This window comes from Bemisia tabaci, chromosome 9, assembly GCF_918797505.1.
Source record: "Bemisia tabaci chromosome 9, PGI_BMITA_v3".
Lineage (NCBI taxonomy): Eukaryota > Metazoa > Arthropoda > Insecta > Hemiptera > Aleyrodidae > Bemisia > Bemisia tabaci.
This window is the reverse complement of record NC_092801.1, coordinates 8,268,448-8,286,505: the sequence shown is the minus strand read 5'-3', so window position 1 is coordinate 8,286,505 and position 18,058 is coordinate 8,268,448. Positions and strand designations below refer to the sequence as shown.

Sequence of the window (18,058 nt, the reverse complement as noted above, 5' to 3'; positions counted from 1 at the left end):
TGACTCTCAAGCATATCAATGCTCAGCTACTCAGTCTGGAGATCTTAAAGAGTGAATTTCTAAAGCTCTCTCCGTTTGTATTTTTACAATCACAATGAGTCAAGTTTTTTAATTCCTTTCAATAAAAAATATTTTATTTCTTAATGAAATAATTTACGCCTAAAAAAGTTCAATTTTATGAAAGAAAAACTGTCCTTTGAATTGAAGGAATAAATCGATAAATCATTCAAGTTGGCTACCTCGCAAAAACTATATTTTCTTAGGCAATTGTTACAATTGTTTATTAAGTTTAAACAACAGCACTTGCAATCATATTTTTAACTTTTTTCTCTGTGCAATTACAGGTTGACGATCCTCTGGAACAAGCCATAAAATTTTTAAAACCTCTACAACTTCTAGCCTCTAACCGTATTGAAACTCACCTAATGGCCTTTGAAATTTACTTTAGAAAAGGTATGTACCTATTGTTTCGTTGGTTTAGTAATTTACAACCTTTTCAGCAGTACATGTCATCTTAGGTACCATCGATGGTAATAAAACACCATCACTTTTTGAAACTAAAATTGATTTTTTCCACAGTAAAAAAAAACAATCAAGAATGGGAAATTGACATGTTTGAAAAAGTTCATGCAATTGAGGTGCTTGGAGGACAAGGTGCGTATGTGCAGTTTCCACTATTTCGAAAAATACTCATTTGAAGTTTCGAAATTACATGGATCCTTATGGCAGGAAGAAAGTTCAAACACACTTTTTGATGCTTAAAAACTGGAATTTGGGAACGAATTTTTCACAAATTATGCATCAAGACTAGTTTTACTTGAAACCATCCATATCTCAATGTTTTCTAAAATTGCACTTGTTAGCCTTGTCCCCTTAGCCCCTTAATTGTAGATGAGAATACTGTTGAAAAATCTATTATGAAAGTGAAAAATTTGAATCCAGGCAAACACTACCATGATTTGATTACAGAAGGCAGTCAAAATTACCAAATCAATTCAGTCATGGTAGCCATTTACAGTCATATCTGTATTTGGTTTAATTTTTGACTAAGGGAAAAGGGAAAATTTAACTTTAAAATAGAGTGAAACCTACTTTATTATTAATAATATGGTGAACAATAGAGCCTTCGACAAAAAACTAGTATGGTAGAGATAACTGTTAATTTCCTTTGTGACACTACGCTATATTCGTCAGAAGTCGTCGAAATAGCGCTCGATCCATCAAATATCCTCACAGCAGTTCTTAACTTTTTATGCATGTGCCAGTATACTTCTTCCTCACAGACTTTTTACTTTAGATGAGTCTTTTGATGAAAATTGCATCTTCGTACTGCATTTATTTGTTGGAGTGCTGTATTTTTAATTATCAGGTCAAGTGTTTTTTTGGATGATCAAGGTACTTTTGTATAACTATTTTTTTGTGTATTCAACCATTAAAATATTGATTTGACTTTATGCACGTGTGTGATATTTTACAGAAAAGCCATTGATCATGCTCCAAAGTATAAAACGAGCCCACCGTTTGAACCCTAGCGATCCTGCTCTTCATTCTTGCCTCGTACGTTTTCTCCTGTGGCGATCGAACAACAAAGAATCATTGGATCCTAGTGTGAATGTGGTCATCGATAGCACCCTAAGTCAATTAATTGGTAATGTCACTGATGCACACGAGCTTAATTCACAGTTCCTTCAGAAATATTCAAATTCTCTTCCAGCACTTTTCGAAGGTAAGTAACCTTATGACTACCCGAATTTTTGAAATATGAAAGATGTCACACGCTCTTTTAGGATCTCCATTTTTGTTCTTAGTTTACTTTGTCCTTTACAAGGTAATGGGTCTTAGTTTTGAAGATGACCCCCAATAAAGACCCAAAATTTCAAAAAGAGAATTATTACCCATGTAGCAGTGATCGCAATAAATAGCGATTTTATCGGTGGCAATATATAAAGATATTATTTCATTAAAAACTGCGATTCATGGTGATTAAATTGCTACACATTGCAGTTTTTGGTTCAATAAAATCGTGATCAATTTTTGTTGATAAAATCGAGTTTAAATCGCCATTTATACCGATTTTTATTTAAAAATTTCGCGATAAATTGTCAGGCGATAAAAGCGCTATTTGATTGCCACAAGATCGAGGATAATCGCTCAGATGTTGATGATGATAAAATCGCAATATATAGCGATTTTTCCCTTGAGAAATGATCCTTGGGTAGAAGGTGATCCTAGATCTACAATGAATATATTAATTCGAATTAATCTAGATTCATGTATAAATTTATAATACATTTAAATTTGTATTCTACTTCAAATCGGCTTTTTCCAATGTTGTTTGGTTAAAGACTTTTAAATATCAAAGTGCAACAAGGCTTCATGCTTGTCAAGTATTTCCGACTCAAATGAAAAAGGTACCTTAACTGTAGAACCGTCATGATTGCAAATTGAATTGTTTCACCAGAAGCTTCCACGCATTGTTTTATTTATTGTATACATGTTCATGTCTTGTCATATGAGTGGATATTGTAGTAAAAATTGAATGTTGCTAGATTGTGCAAAAAATGAAACTGATTAAATTAGGCCCTCTTTACACAAACTGATCCGAACAAAATATGATTGTCTTCTGTTTCTGAGTTGTTAAGTCAAACAAAATATGTCTAATCAAATGTTTAATCCATTTCATTTCTTATTTTCATCCCATGTATGCATTCCGTTTTTAGGTAGCAAAATGATGTATCTACTAGACTCATCAAGGAAAGAAGAAGCTGTATCTTTAGCCACAAAACTTGATGACAAGCTAGAAGGGATTAGTATACCGGTGAGTAAAATAAACTCTTTTATTCCTTTTATTACTTTTTTCTTTTATTATCAACAATTTTCTTTACTTTGTCTGTGCCAGAGTCATAATCTTAAGGAGATCAATATTGAAAGGGTGAATAAAAGAAATTAGTGGTTTGAAGAAAATGCACATAAAGTTTTCATTTTAGTTTTCTGACAATTGACCCATCTTGAGCTTTGATCATTGAGATCAAAGTTCATATATTTCGGAATGTAATGCTGGGTTACCACAGTCAGAGAAAGATGGGAAGACCAGGCAATGTTAGAGGAAATGACAGAAGTATGAGGGAAGAATTGTTCAGTCACCTTTATTTGTTACCTAGAATGAGTTTGACGTTTTGAACAACAAATTTTGCTTGAAAACTAATTCAAATTATATCTTTTTAACCATCTTGCATATCTTAAATTGTTAAAGAATTTTACTGAAATGTGTCAAGAAAACCGGTAAAATTCATTTTCTAAAGTTCTCAAGTCTGTAGCAACTATGTATCATTTTTAGAGGAATTTCACTGTGAAACCAATGTCTTATAAATTATAGAATGAATCAGAACCTTATCTCCATCTTTTTAAATCTGTGGCAACTGTGTATCATTTTAGAGAACTCTCACTGTGAAACTAATGTTTGGTCAAATTACATATCGCAGATCCTTGTCTCATACTTTTTGATCATTTTCAGCTCTGTACAAAAATAGTGGAATCTTTACAAGAAGGAGTATTCGGAAGCTGTGAAAAAGAGAGCGAGGAATACAAGAAGCTTTGTCACGCACGGTACCCATTAGCTACAGCATTCAAACCAGTCAGCTCTGAAAGCGCTTCGGATAGTAGCATCTCAGAAAGCCAGGGCCAGGGAGCCAGGGTGTTTACGTAATTGATACTTCCCTACCTCACAACTTCATCGGTGAGTACAGTCAATTCGAATTTCAGTGTCACCCAAGTGTCTTGAAAATGGCTTATGATCAAAGACCAAGATTTTCTGTAAAGTTGTACTTGAAGATAAAATTGAATCACTGTACGCTTTGATAATGAGCAAGTATGAATAATGTCAACCTCGGAAATTTAGAATTTTTTACGCAAATCTCTTTAAATTTTAATTGAGCTTAAAGATCTGTTGCCTTCTGTGCAAGGAGATCATCACTAACATGCAGAAAATTTGAAGAGTTCTGGACCCAAGAATGAAATTAAATATTGACTCATTTTGGAAGGCCTCACCTCTTTTTCAAAGTTAATCCATTACTAGCTAGACCAGCGTTTTTTTACTCGCAATTTAGCAATTAAAGCTACCAGGAAAGGAACAGAATACTCTCGATGTTCCTCAGAACACTATTTGTGGCATTCTCTATTGGATAATCAGACAAACACAGCCGAAAAAATTGTTTATCCACCGGGCGAGTTAGCTTGTCTATGCACAGTTGAATAGATCATCCCCAAAAAGACAGACGTCAGAAATGAAATTGAAAGAGAAATTAAAAAAAGCGGTTTCAATTGACCCATTTTAAATCTCAGATTAAGTAATAGTGTGATTAATCATTCAATGATTCAATACTTTGAAGCAGAAACGGGTAGATTTAAAAAATTTTCTGTGTGATTTTCTCGTATTTTAATTTTTGCCATCTAGTCTGTTTAAAAATGATCGATTTAGTTGTCCTGGGTTAGCAACAACAAGTCTGCACAATGTATGCAAATAATCGCTTGGCAATTGCAAAAGTTAACGGATTCTCATGAATGTATTTGTTCATGTACATAAATGGTTTAATTTAAACTGATTCAGTGTCTTATGAATTTTATTCCTGAGTTTTGAGTCTCCTTTTTCCTTTGTATTCAGTCTGTGTACACCATGTTTTATTATAAAGAAAATACTTGTTTCAATAATTATATTATCATGTGTCTCTTGCCCAGATGATAACTGTGGAGGGGTATCAACTGACAACATTGGCGCGATAACGGCTTTAGTCATTGGATAGGAGTCTCGGAGGAGGGAACTCAGCGGTGTTTTGTGGTGTTGTTATTGTTACCCTGCGAAACTCTCTCACTTTAGTTTAATTTTTACTAATTTAAGAATTGGTTTTTATTACGTATTACTTTCTGTTGGCTACTTTTCGCTAACAATAAAGCTGAACTTTTTTTTATTATTGTTCATTCTTGTTATCGGTAATCGGACTTTTGTGAATTCGTTCCCATGTTCGTTATTTTCTTGTTCAGTTTTCTTTTTTTTTCTTTTTTTCTTATAATTCAGTAAGTGAGGAGAATCAACTTGACGGACCCTTCCAGTTTTTTACCGCCTGTTCATGATTTGGAAGCTCTTTGTGTTTCAATGAAAAATTAGTGATAAGTATTCACACTGTCGATGGTAATGAAGGTATGACACTTCAGATGCTCGGTGTATCTTTGACTTGTTTTGTTGTTAGCTGCTGTGTTCTTCTGTAAACGTGCATCTTTATTTTTGTCAGAATCATCAGAAATCTCAAATGTTAATCAACTTGAGTCGAAGCAGAACTCTTGAACCCACTAAATAGCTGGGCTCATGTAATCTTAATGTAACTAGGTTTCGTATTCACATTGCTCAATGCTTTGAGTATTGGGACTGTCATATTGAAGATAACAACGGGGAAACGCCAAAACCATGTACCACATTTGCAGCGTATCCCTTATCTTCATCCTAATTTTACTTCAATAAAGGAGAACATATCAATATACCTCCTGGAAGTTTGCGCAGAATTTTATTTTCACAAAGAAAAATGAAAGAAGTTTTGAAGAATTAATTTAGAATGGTTTCCAATTTAAAAAATAAACTATGACAGGAAGTCTGCAACGTTGCAAAAACTGAGATACATGGTTTGGTAGTTTCACTGTTGATGTTGAATTTTAATGTGAAGTTTTGTGTCGACTACATACTTGAAGAATATCTTTTCTGCTTCACTGTTCAAGGAAATGCTCAGACATCTGAATAAATATTATCAAGTGTTAGTGCTCCTCTGCATGAAATCAAAATTGATGATTGAGTTTAGGGAACAACTTTTTGTCGCAAGATTTTTTCAACTTTTTCTGTCATTCCATCACAATATTTTAAAAAGTACCATTCAATAAACTAGAGGTTAAGAAATTCATACAAAGTTGAAGGTTAAAGTTTGCAGTCTCATTTTGAATATGAATGAAAGAAATTCCGGAATTTTTACATATTTCCCTGTTGGGTTCCTTTTGTAAAAACATGAAGGAAGTGACAAAGGCTTCAAAGATATAAATGCGCACACCAATATCTGCCGTCTTCAAGACTTTTTTTGTTAATCCTTCTGTAGTGCTTAAGGCAGATTCTCCCTTATCATATTCTTCATTACCGGAGTTTTGACTCGCAAGATGCTGAATCAAAGTTATCTTTTGTGTAGGAAATGTCCACTGGAACAATTATATGGGTTCAACTTTTTAATGTTTTTCCTCATATTTTGTTTACTTGCTATGTATGGAAAATGACAAGACAATTTTTTATGCAGAAATCACCTTCATAACTGTCCATCCATTTTATCATTTATTGAAATTTGTTAGATCATTTAATACGAGAAGACGCCATTCCATAATAACTGAAAGATGACTTCAAGATTGTGCTAAACAACAATCCATTGAACATCTATTCGATGAACAAAGCACTGTGCAACTTATTATCTCTTCCAAATTTCACAAGGAAAATGGGAAGTCTGAAAATCAACTCCTAGACAAGATGTAAGTTGAAACGAGAGAAGGTGACGAACGGCTTGTTAGCACAGAGTGTTAACAATTAGCATTGATTTAACAGCAAAAATGCAAATCATATCATCTTTGTATTCTAACTTGCATTCGAACAGAGTTTAATAGAATCTCACCAAGTCACATTTCAGAAAAACATGAGTTTGGAGCAATTTTGAACTCAACTAGTCGCCAACTTTCTCCTTTCAAGTATGCAAAGTTAGGAAGATTTATTTTTAACGCAAAAGTAGTTGTTGAGACTTGGTCCATGACGTTGAGTCTTACAGGGGTGTAATACTTAACACTTCTAGGAATGAAACTCTAAACTTCTTTTTCTCAGATCCAACTTGAACCATTCGATCCATCTGCGTTGAAAAAAATCTTTTTACAATCTCGTTGAGGAGTGGATTTCCCAATTTCCTCTTATGGAGAACCTGTTTCCCTTGCAACAAAGTTTTCTGCCAACTATCATACTAATTTTTGATGAGATTTATTGAGCTGAAGCTGAACTTAGCAATCAGAGAAAGAAAAATCTTGGACCATTTAAAAATGTTTGCATTTTTCTTGCAAATATCTTGAAGTTTTTGTCTCGACCAATTTAATCAATAATTTACTATTAATCTACCCAAAAAATATCAGTTTGACTCTCCTGTTTTTATTTTTTGTTCGACCATTTTTTTTTAAAATTGAGTTGTTTAGACGTAAGTTAATTTTTCTATTACCATAATATCATCAAGGAAAACGGAATTTTCTTACCCATTTATTATTCTTGCAAAATTCTAATGATAAATTAATTCATTTTCCTCTCAGAATCTTTGAATTTGTTGCAAAATAGAAGCATGTAAAAATTGTCCTATATCCTGTGTTGCTGGGGCTTTCCCCATTTTATGTTCAAAAACATGTCAGGTTTGCTTTTCCGAAAAAATTTAGTGAAAAAGGAACAAAAATACTTTTAGCTCTAAAAATTTCTCTCCAATTTTGCCTCGTATTAAATTTTCAACCTTGCAACTTGAATTCAGACAAGTCACTTCCATAACTATGGGTCTCTTTACCTCAGTCCACAAATCTTATAGTTTTTCCAACCGGTTTGTTTTCTCTATATTCTGACATGATCTTATTTTTTCTTTTAAAGACCACATTAAATTTCCCGGCTTTTGTTGCCGTCTGAAATTTAGAAATAAGTCCTTATATCTTCTCCTGTTAACATGGAATTCACAGCAATCTCACTGTCCTGTCACAAAGCTTTAATGAATGCATGGAAGCTTTAATAGGTGAAAGTAGCTTTACTTTTTACAAAAGTTTTCTGTATAGCGATGACTAAAATTGAAAATTGCGCATCTCCTATTGCAACATCGCAAGTCTCAGTTCATGTTTCATTTCTTGGAAAGGGAATGGACTCTAGGTCTCCTTTTAAATTTTCTTTGTATTTGCTCTATCTATTCATTAATATTCACAGAAAATCTGTAGGAGACATTGTGGCTCGTTTTCTTAAAAAAAATAACTCATGGAAAAATGTTGCAATGGAGTTATGTGTTTTTAAATGTTAGCCATCAATATGTCATCTTTCTCTCTTAATAATGAATTGAAGTGATCATACTTATTTAAGAGATTTAAAAGAAGATATGAACCGCCCTCTTAACCCCTGTAAAAATCTATCGTCCAAAATGCAATTTTGTGACAGATTTAACTGTTTCATAATTTTCACTCCATCAAAATTCTTTGTACATCTCGTTTTTTCTGCTTTTAATTTATTCATTCATTTATTTTTTTTTCAATGTGAGACCAACTGGAAACCATAAAAAATTTAATTTAATGAGTCACTCCTTTTTTACCATTAATGCATATTTATGAAGCAATACCGACGATTCTAAGAGCATAGTCCATGCAATCATTGCTCATGGATAGTGGAATTTTTTTTTCATAAAAAAGAAAAAAAATTATACATAAGTCACTAAGTTTTGGGAGTGGAATTTTTTTAATTTTGTCTCTTCTTCCAAGACGAAAACTTCTGAACAATATTTTTTTTGTTATACATGTGAATCGTCATAGAATGACAGAATTTTTTTCAATGATTTTTCTGATGTTTTTTTACTTGTCATTTTAATCTCTGTCCTCTGTGTTCTGAATTTTTGCAGATTAGGTAGGATCCCTGTTAAATTAATTCTCAATTTAACGGCTAATTAATTTTTAGCTGTCGAATTGTTTTTATTCGTGTACTTCAGACTAGAAATGAAACCACTGATGAATTGAATTGTTCACGTGATCTTTGTAAATTTTGAAAAATATGTACAGAACTAATAAAATTTTTAAAAGATCGCCAAAGGTTGCTGGTTTTCTGTTTAGATTCCTTTTGATGCCAGTTACGTCTTTGTATGCCATTTATGTTTTGTTACTTTTCATTACTTATTGAAAATCTTTGAAGCGAAATTAAGACTTGAGAACCTTTACGAATGCCACTGCTCAGTCACTTCTGTGAATCGGTCAATATTAAGTGTTCTTCCGACACGTTTGGTCACAAGCATAGAAATTTATGGCCATCTGGTGAACACACATACTATATTTATTACATGCAAAAAATTGTGTATCTCAATTTTAACGTTTAAAAATATTAAAACGATGTCAAAATTTCTTCAAGGGAAAGAAATCCAAATGTTAATTGAATTAGTGTGAACAAAAACACACCAACCCGGTAAGTCGAAAATGCTCAATTTTCATTCAAGAAAGTCAATTTTCTTAAAGGTCATTGAAGTTAATGCATCTGTTCCAGCTCGGACCTTTAAAGTGTCCTTAAGTACTTGTCTTTTGACACCAAAAATCTTTTTCTTAGACTAACTTCCTCACCTACTGTGCAGTTTTGTGTGGGTCTTGATTATTGTCATTTTCTCAAGCTAGTGTGTTTTCATTCTTACTGATTCAATTGACACAAGTGTTGACCCTGCAAGGAAAACTCCGGAATTTGGCGTTTGCTAAGTTTTGTTATTTGATAATGTTTTCATTTTGACCTCCTGAGGACGATAAATCGATAATATCAAACTTTCTTTCCTACTTGCATCATTTAGTAGAAATGTTGGTGATTGAAGAGAGCCCCTCTTTCCTTTCCTCTCCCAAGCGCAACAGCTTGGAAGATAATGACAGACCGCCTGCTAAAATTCACTTTCTAGCCCTGTATTTAAAAAAATTAGAGAGTTCAGTTTCAAAGCTTTTTGTGCTCAGGGGGTCATAAAGAACACCACATCAAATGGATCACCTTAGCAAAAAGGAACCAGTGCAAGTACAGTGTTTTCAAACTGTCCCTTCTTCATATTTATCTGAGAAATGTCCAAAAATGGCAAATAAATTTTGCTTCCCACCATGAACTTGTTAATTTTAAATGAAAATAATTGTGTAAACTTTAATACTGTAACTGCATTAAGAATTTTTAAAGGAAAAGAAGAAGTTGCACGATTTTGAAAACACTATAATCACGCTGGTTCTTTTTTGCTCAATCCATATAATGAAAAAATTTACCCGGCGCCGGCACTGCATTTCCCAGTTTTCTGTTCAGGGTCTTTTGACACCCCCTTTTCTATATTACATTGATCACTTCCCAAGAAAGGAAGAAGAATCGGCCTTCAGACTAGGTATAAATTGAAGCACTACGCAACATTATTCCTAAAAACGAATCACACAACGGAAAGTCTAAAACTCATCTACATATCAAAATAGATATAAATGTCTACAATGAACCTATTTGAGTAATCAAACTCACATCTGTTAAAAAAACTTTGCAATATTTCGTTCAGAAGTTGATTTCCAAACTTTCCAAAGTGTGCATCATTATCCACGTAAAATTCCAAAGAGGAAACAAGTGACTTAATTTCTAGTTCAGTCCTTGTCTAGTGGGAATGAAGTCACTTGAAACTTGGTTACGTTCAGTGGTGAGAGAAACGTGTATTTTGGTTATCAATAGGCGGTCTCATAAAAGAATCAATTACAAACTTATTATTCCAATCTGGGAGATCCTCAGGTTCATCATCTTCATCATCTGGTTCTGGATCAGTATTCATAAGAGCGAGTTCAGAACCGTAGATGCTGACATTTTGCTCCGAGAGCCCTATTCCCACAGCATAAAATTTCGTGTAGTTTTGACCGTGAAAGACAGAGATGTATTGTTTATCATCAACTTTATTTGCAGCTCTTTCTGCTGCCTCATCAGTACTCTCATTATTTCCAGCTATTTGGAGTTCAATAATCATCCCTGGAAATTTTCTCCGCATTTTTTTATTTGGAGCCAGAGCAATGTCATACTGACCATATCCCACCTTTTGTTTTGATGTAATAGCGTAAAATTTGAGGAGGGGAGACAGTAAGCCCAAGAAATAAGACAAATATATATTCTTGGAATTGAATTTTTTGAAGTTGTAAAACCTTCCACCTTCTCGGAGGCTTCTAGCGATGAATTTCTCCATTTTAGGTAAGTTGACTTCTGTTATACTCTTTTCGAATTCTGTGAAATTTGCGATGATTGTCTCCAATTGATTTTTAAAGGCTGCTTGACAAAGGTTCACTAAGCAGTTCTTGGCATCCAGTGTTGGAATTTTCAATGTTTTGAAGTTAACATCATCTACATTACGTTGACTCAGTGCATTCAAGTAACCAGCATGTACGAGTAGAGTCCATAAATTATTTTCCTCGTTTCGCAGAGTCTGGAAAGAAAACTGTTCTTCAATGTTTAAACCAACCTCCAGATTATTTTGGAGTAAACAAACCAGAATGCCCTTTATATTCATTCCCACAGTCATCAGGAATGCTTTCGAAATTCTCATCAAGTCTGGTTCATCTGACCAGTAGGAGCCAGGTTTGCCCTCTTTCAAACTATGTATTAATGAGTGTGGGTTGTAAACAACACTACCAGAGAAATTATACCCACAATATGCAACTGCTAACTCCATTTTTTGTGACATTTTATGTGTCTTTGTGAGTAAAGCATCAACTTCTACCTCTGTGAAGCCATAATGATGTGCGTACCTTGTATCATTGAAAACAGAATGTATTTTCAAATCTTCCAATTCAGAAAGGAATGTTTCCTCGGTCAGCACAACTTTACCGGTGAGCACAGCTTTTTCTATATATTTTCCATGAATTTTTAAACTGTATTTAAGCATCTCACCAATTAAACTCTTCATCTGGCAATGGTAGTCGTAGAAATATCCTGTATAAAAAGGCTTGTCGTACGCATCAAACAATAGAACAACTTTTTTTCCAGTTGCTGCGTGCAAGAACCTACTGAGAAAAGCAACTGATAGTTTAACTTCCTGGTAAACAGCTGTCTCATTGAGAATTCTCCTGAAGTAATCTTCATCCTCCTGATTGAGTTTCTTTCTGTGGAGCAGGTATTCATGTTTATGATACAAGTCCTTTATTATTGACCGAACCTTGGCTTCTGCTCCACTAGAAGTGGGTTCTACCACACCCTCAAATGAAATATAAATGACTGGGTATTGGTATTTGTGTAATGATGAAAATTTCATTTTTTCTATTTTCAACCCTTGAAATAGGTCTACTTGAGAGTCATTCTGTGGACGAGAATCGTTGTTCGCTAAGAAATTTTGGAGCATTGATAGTGCAAATGTTTTGCCAAAGTGGTGTGGTCGTGTTATCAAAAGAACCTTAGCTTTGTCCTCCATGATGGCATGGATTAACTCGGTTTTATCCACGAAAGTGAACTTAGAATTGACAACAGTGTAGAAGTCGCTCACCTCAATTGGCAGATTTAGTTGTTCTGCTGAGTATTCCTAGAACAATCAGCATAGAGAGTAAATTAAATGATGAGTAGCATGAAACCTTGAAATTTGAAGCAATTTTCATCTGGGACCTAATGCAATGATCATGTTAAAGTTTTTAATATTTGGATTGTGTGCTTAAGTGCACTGTAACGTTTTTCTACAAATTTGAGATGATTCAGGGTAGGGTTCGCCCCAAGAGTTGGCAGAAAAAAAATAAATTACATTAGGATGCAATAAAGGAGAATCATGGGACTTCAAATGAAAGCTCATTTTTTTCATCTTAAAACTCAACTTTTCTATCTAAGAATATAGGGTTTTTAACAACTCTCTCTGTTTTTTTCCCCTCTTTTATGAAGGCGGGCGGCCCCCGGCTATGGCTCCTTAGGGGCCAGGGGGGCAGCCCCCGGCTTTGGCTCCTTACTTGCCAGGTGGACGGCCTCCTGCTTTGGCTCATTAGGGGCCAGGTGGGCGGCCCCTGGCTTTGGCTTCTTAGGGGCCAGGGAGGCGACCCCCGGCTTTGGCTTCTTAGGGGACAGGGGGGCGCCCCCGGCTTTGGCTCCTTAGGGGCTCTAAGAATATCGAATGACATTGCTGTAATTCGTACTCCGTTGTCTGAAGTCAATGATTCGCCTTCAAATGACCGGGTATGCAAAATGACTACCGTGACGCACGAATAGTGGTATCAGAATTTTGCATTAAGTTTACGGATTGATTTGAAGGCGCTCTTCTGTATCCATTGTGAGTGGCCTTGTAGTATGATGTTCACCAAAAAGTTCATAGTTATAAGTTTGAAATTGAGCCGCATATTCGAAAATTGCCGAGGAATATTATTTTGAAAAAATAATAAGATTGTATTTCGTTTCTACGTCTTATTTAAAAGAAGAGAGTGCAGGCGGCTGGATCAGATTGTGTATTTTATATCCCGTGGTTCGGTCATCGTATTCTGAGGCGAAACTGAAAGAGTCGCCGTTTACATGATCGCATCTTACTCAAAAGCGGTCGTGAATTTAAAAAGTTTCGCACGGATAAAATGAGCTTTCTTAGATGAACTGTGAAAAATCAAAATTGAAGAAAAGGTACTTTGTCCACTGGTCCATTAGGAAAGCGTAAAGCATGGATGGATGGAGCATTGATGACCAACTTTTAAGTGTGAAACCCTTTTTTCAGTCCTTAAATGATCCAAATCCACCAACAAGTTTAAAACACTAATTGCAAATATGCGTATCTCCTGATGAAGTGTCGATTCTTAGTGCCAAAAACGCGAATCTCGGCATTTCTGTAGTATTTTCTAACAGTTCGAGAAATTATTGAAACTGCTGATGAGTTTGAAAAAAACATCTTATTCTTGCTATCCTCAAGATTTATTACCCCTCTATACCGACAATAAAGAGGAATGCAGACAGTTTTTTTTACTCTCCTGGAAAATCGTGTTTTCCGAGATTCGCACTTCTGCACTTTCACCATCGATAAAGTGCTTTAGTATTGTTTAATTAACATTTGCACAGGCAGTAATTGTGATTGTTTAGTCAGTAATTTTTTTTCTAATTAATTTCTTTACAAACATTCTCAGGTATATATGTTGCAGGCAATTAGCAATCGCCGGCACCTTGCAATCTATTCGTGTTTAATCAACAAATTAAATCGTTTTAAAGAGAAAAAACGAGATTGGAAGTAGGGATTATTATTAGGTTCGGTTCAGCAACTAAACTAACTCCTTGGCAAAGCGGAGAGTATCGCTGGATTTGCAGGCGTAAAGAAATCTTTACTATATCGATGTTATCGTATTTACAATTTGACAAATTGACAAGTACGGAGCTTGCCAATTGCCGGTGATTGCAGACTCCCTGCGACTTATACACAGATAAAGATTTCAGAGATATTTATTTCCATCTTTAAGTTAACATGTACTTTTCTCTCTTCTAATCAGCATGTGTGTTTCTTTTTTGTTTCTGGTGCACCCCTCGGAATTCTTGGATTCAAAAATCGATGATCTTCCTGGACAACGCAAATTGCCAATTAAAAAATTGGGATCGTTCAATTACCTAAACGGGACACTTGATTCACTTAACTGAATCTTTAAATTAACTGGAAACTTAAATTTACCATAAATCCTACTCAACCGAAAACCTGATCTGACCCTGCTATCCAAAACTTCACTCGACCGGTGATCTTATCCACCGGAAACTCAAATCAATCGACCAATTGTCCGGCCGAATTTTACTTAACCGGAAATCGACAACCGTAAACTCTGCTCGGACGGAAACGTGCTCCAATCGAAAACTTGACCCAACTGGAAATTCGATCCAACCTGAAATCTGACCCATACCAAAATTCCAATTCACTGGAACCGTAATCCATCCGTATATGACGTGACCGGAAATTAACCCAACTGGAAACTGTTTCTAACCAACGTGTCCCTGTCGAAAATTTGACTCGACTGAAAATTTGATTCGATCGGAAATCTAACCGACCAGAAACTACAATCAACGGGATGCGTTATCCACCCGCAATTTCACTTGACCGGAAATCGAAAATCTTAATTTCTTCTCGACCGGAAATGTGCCCCAATAGAAAACTTGACTCAACTGGAAATCGACCCTACCGGAAATGTGTTCCAACCCAAAATTTGGTTGTTCTCGGATGGAGAATAATTTACTCATCCATGAATAAAAAATGAACAATTTCAATCTCAAAAAAATCGTCGATTTTCCGTGAAGAATCTTAAAAAATCGATACACTCGATCGATATATCGACTCGTCAACAATGAAACTCGATTTTGCGTGTAAAAATACGTAGGAACCGGTGTGTATAATATGTGTCGATTCAACAAGAAAATAGCGAAAAATGAGGCCGGAGTTTAACCCCTTTGCCCTCCCATAACTCGCAAACGGTTCCTATACTCATCTTGAAATTTTTTCCCGAGTTTTCTGTTATTATAAGCTTCCACTTAAACCTTGGTTCGATGGTCGAATCGAGTACCGAAAAAGGGGAGAAATTTTGGGAGGCTCTTTCTGCATGAATTAGAAATTGTTCATTTTTTCTTCAAAAAAAAAGCCAAAGTTTTCATTTAGTCCCCGCCCCTTCTCTCTGAGAGATAATTATATAATCAATCTACACCATGTGTATCTTTTTACAAATTTTAATAAAAATACCTACATTTTATTCACTTCTACCTTACTTCCTCAAAGTGATAGACGCCTCAAATTTTCGATGTGATTTACTCGTGATCACATGCTTTATTGTTCATCTAATACAGTTATACAACTATCAAAACTTAATTTTGTAACCTTTGTCACGGATAAATTTTTCTGAGAAACTTACCAGCATCAAGAAGCCGCTACCCAGGCAAATTAAAATAGTTGAGAAAATCATGATCTGCTAAAGATGATTCTCTGCTATTATTCCAGTTCGTTCTTGTCAGTTTTGTTATGAAGAAAGTTCAGCTTTGGAAAGTGTGCTGTCCAAATATCCAGTTGTCCAGGCGTTCATTCTGATAACACATCTCCTATATAAATCTGTGAACACCCAATACGCAAACAGAACTTTTGATATTGAGTGTGTACGGATTTCTAAGGATAGTAAAAAGTGTCAATTAATAATAGACAGATATTGGGTACCTATCGACTAAAATTGTAAAATAAGTCGTTTCATTTTCATTTTTTTAAATTTTTTTTTGGGCTGAAGATTTCAAATTAACATTTGAGGGGCTTAGAGACCAAGGCGCATTTAAGTAAGTGCACTTTTTGCTATTTCAGTAGATACATGTTTTAAGTTTCGACATTACATGGCTTCTTGTGGTGGAGAGAAAGTGCAAACTGACTTTTTGATGCTTAAAAATTGGAATTCGGGAACGAATTTTTCACAGAATCAGCTTTAAGACTAGTTTTACTTGAAATCATTAATATCTCAATTTTTTCGAAAACCGCACCTATACGACTTGTCCCCCAAGCCCCTCGATTCTAGTCTACCATGAATTAAAATAAGAGTTTCTAAGATTCACGTATCATTTTCGTGGGAAATGAGGGGATCTTTTATACGACAATCTAACTTTGAAAAAATGTCAAACTGTTTTTGAGGAGAAACATATTTTAATGTCGTACATTTTGTCAAAAACTAACGAAGATTAGAAAGGGGTTCTGTCCTGTCCCGTGTACTTTCATGCGAAGGAGGTTCAGGTCTGTGTGATAGAGTGACAGTTGTACAAGGTGAGGGAAGGGTAGAAAGGGTTCAAAAACCAACATAAGTTAAGCAAGATAACTCGAAAATCCTCTAAAGGAGAAAAGAACGGTTTTTTCTAACCTGCAAACATTTTTTCCCTTGTAAGCAAGAAATGCTAGAATGACAGCTAGAATGGTAGGTACCCTATGAAACACGACCTCTTAAATGAAGGTTCCAAGGGACAATTCCTCCGCCGTTGAAGTACTGAAAAAGGGGCTATCGATTCTTGAACCTTTAGTGACTCGTGTAATTTTTTCATCTAACGTTTTGACTCGAGCTGCTTCGAGCAGTCGGCAATCAGTCATCGATAATCGATTTTTTTCGTGTAGATTGTTCAAAAATAGTAAGGAAATCGCTATAATCACCTCGAAAATAAGGAAATCGATTGACTCGGACTCTTTAGTTTCTTTGATAAAGTTGATTGAATGACGTAAGAAAAACAAATGATAAAATGTTGTCCCGAAAATGAAATGAGTTCGTTAAACGAACACCCCGTTGTAACTGGGCGTTCCCTGCATCTCAGTATACGTAATCTCATTCAAATTGAAGGAGACCAAAAAAAGAAGAAGAGAAGAGAGAAGGGGGTGGTGGCAAGAATCGATCTTGCTTTCCACACTGTTCTTGAGGCAAAGAGAAAATACGACAAAAATGTACCCAAAAACGGTTTGCAGGGAGTGAGTCTATGGTACGTGTGGACTTGAAATCACAAAAAATCAAAATCTTGGCTGATTCTAATTTCGAGATACTTATCGAAATTTGAAATTCTCATAGTAAATGAAACTGTTCTACTGATTTTGATCCGCTTTTTTATTTATTTGTCCATTGAATCGTTTTTATTTTATCTCGTTACGTACAGACTATCAATCATACTCTTTTTTTAACTAAACGATTCGCCTTCTGCTGCGTCTGCAGCAATTGTTGTTACGAATATGTTGTGCGTGCTGTTATTTGCTCATTACATACTCGACTCTCTGAAGGCGTTTTACGAGTGCAAGTAGCGCAATCTCTCTGAGAACGAACGAAGTAGGGATTGAGCGATTCATTCAATCTCACTTCTGTTGTTCTCCAACAGAGTGCTCTACTTTCGCACATAAAACGCCTTCAGAAAGTCTAGTATGTAATAAGCTGAGATCAGCACGCACAACATATTTTTAACAACAATTGCCGCGTACGCAGCTGAAGGCGAATTAAAAACAGCCCTGTAATACAAATTATAAAACATTACAAACTACAAAAATAAAATATGTCGCGCTACAAATTTTCATTCTTGGCTGGATTTTATCTAGGATTCAATCAACAAGTCTACTTCAAAAGAAAACCGAGAGCTAAAAATGCAGATACAACACGAAAAAAAGACTTGTTGGTGTGGGAGAGGGGGCGAGGGGAGGGTTGATGGGTGTTTTCGTAATTCGCTTCAGATATTAATGAAAATGCTAATCTGCTTGGAAGTGACCTGCTGAGTCCGATTCTATTATTGAAAAAGCTCCACAAGTCCGCTGGTTCCCGTGATTGGCGGAAATGT

The 18,058-nt window shown here is 35.2% G+C and overlaps 2 protein-coding genes across 5 annotated transcripts in view; one reads left to right on the top strand and one right to left on the bottom strand.

Annotated features, from left to right (window-relative positions):
• Naa15-16 (N-alpha-acetyltransferase 15/16) overlaps positions 1–8,874 on the top strand; it is a 255,104-nt gene extending 246,230 nt beyond the window's left edge. The window contains exons 12-16 of the mRNA XM_072304471.1: positions 345–453; positions 1,478–1,726; positions 2,721–2,818; positions 3,515–3,736; positions 4,735–8,874. Coding sequence (XP_072160572.1) covers positions 345–453; positions 1,478–1,726; positions 2,721–2,818; positions 3,515–3,706 — 648 coding nt within the window. The 3' untranslated portion in view covers positions 3,707–3,736; positions 4,735–8,874. The remainder of the gene's footprint in view (positions 1–344; positions 454–1,477; positions 1,727–2,720; positions 2,819–3,514; positions 3,737–4,734) is intronic.
• Positions 8,875–10,462: 1,588 nt separating this feature from the next.
• LOC109031708 (uncharacterized) lies at positions 10,463–17,048 on the bottom strand. 4 transcript variants are annotated; one of them, XM_072304475.1, is made up of 3 exons: positions 16,902–17,048; positions 15,640–15,833; positions 10,463–12,326 (listed from the first exon to the last, which is right to left on the bottom strand). In XM_072304475.1, the coding sequence occupies exons 2-3, from the start codon at positions 15,688–15,690 to the stop codon at positions 10,464–10,466; spliced, it is 1,914 nt and encodes a 637-aa protein (XP_072160576.1). In that variant the 5' UTR covers positions 15,691–15,833; positions 16,902–17,048; the 3' UTR covers position 10,463. The 4 variants fall into 4 exon arrangements, with proteins under 4 accessions (XP_072160576.1, XP_072160575.1, XP_072160574.1 ...); XM_072304474.1 differs by having other exon boundaries at positions 15,640–15,887; positions 16,902–17,042; XM_072304473.1 differs by lacking the exon at positions 16,902–17,048 and adding an exon at positions 16,618–16,818 and having other exon boundaries at positions 15,640–15,887.
• Between the last annotated feature and the right edge of the window lie 1,010 nt (positions 17,049–18,058).

What these genes read in the sequence shown, in the direction of transcription:
- LOC109031708 (XM_072304475.1), bottom strand. Translation starts at nt 15,690, where the DNA reads ATGATTTTCTCAACTATTTTAATTTGCCTGGGTAGCGGCTTCTTGATG. An exon ending in GTAGCGGCTTCTTGATGCTG is followed by an intron (nt 12,327 to 15,639) that starts GTAAGTTTCTCA and finishes TGATTGTTCTAG; the next exon opens with GAATACTCAGCAGAACAACT.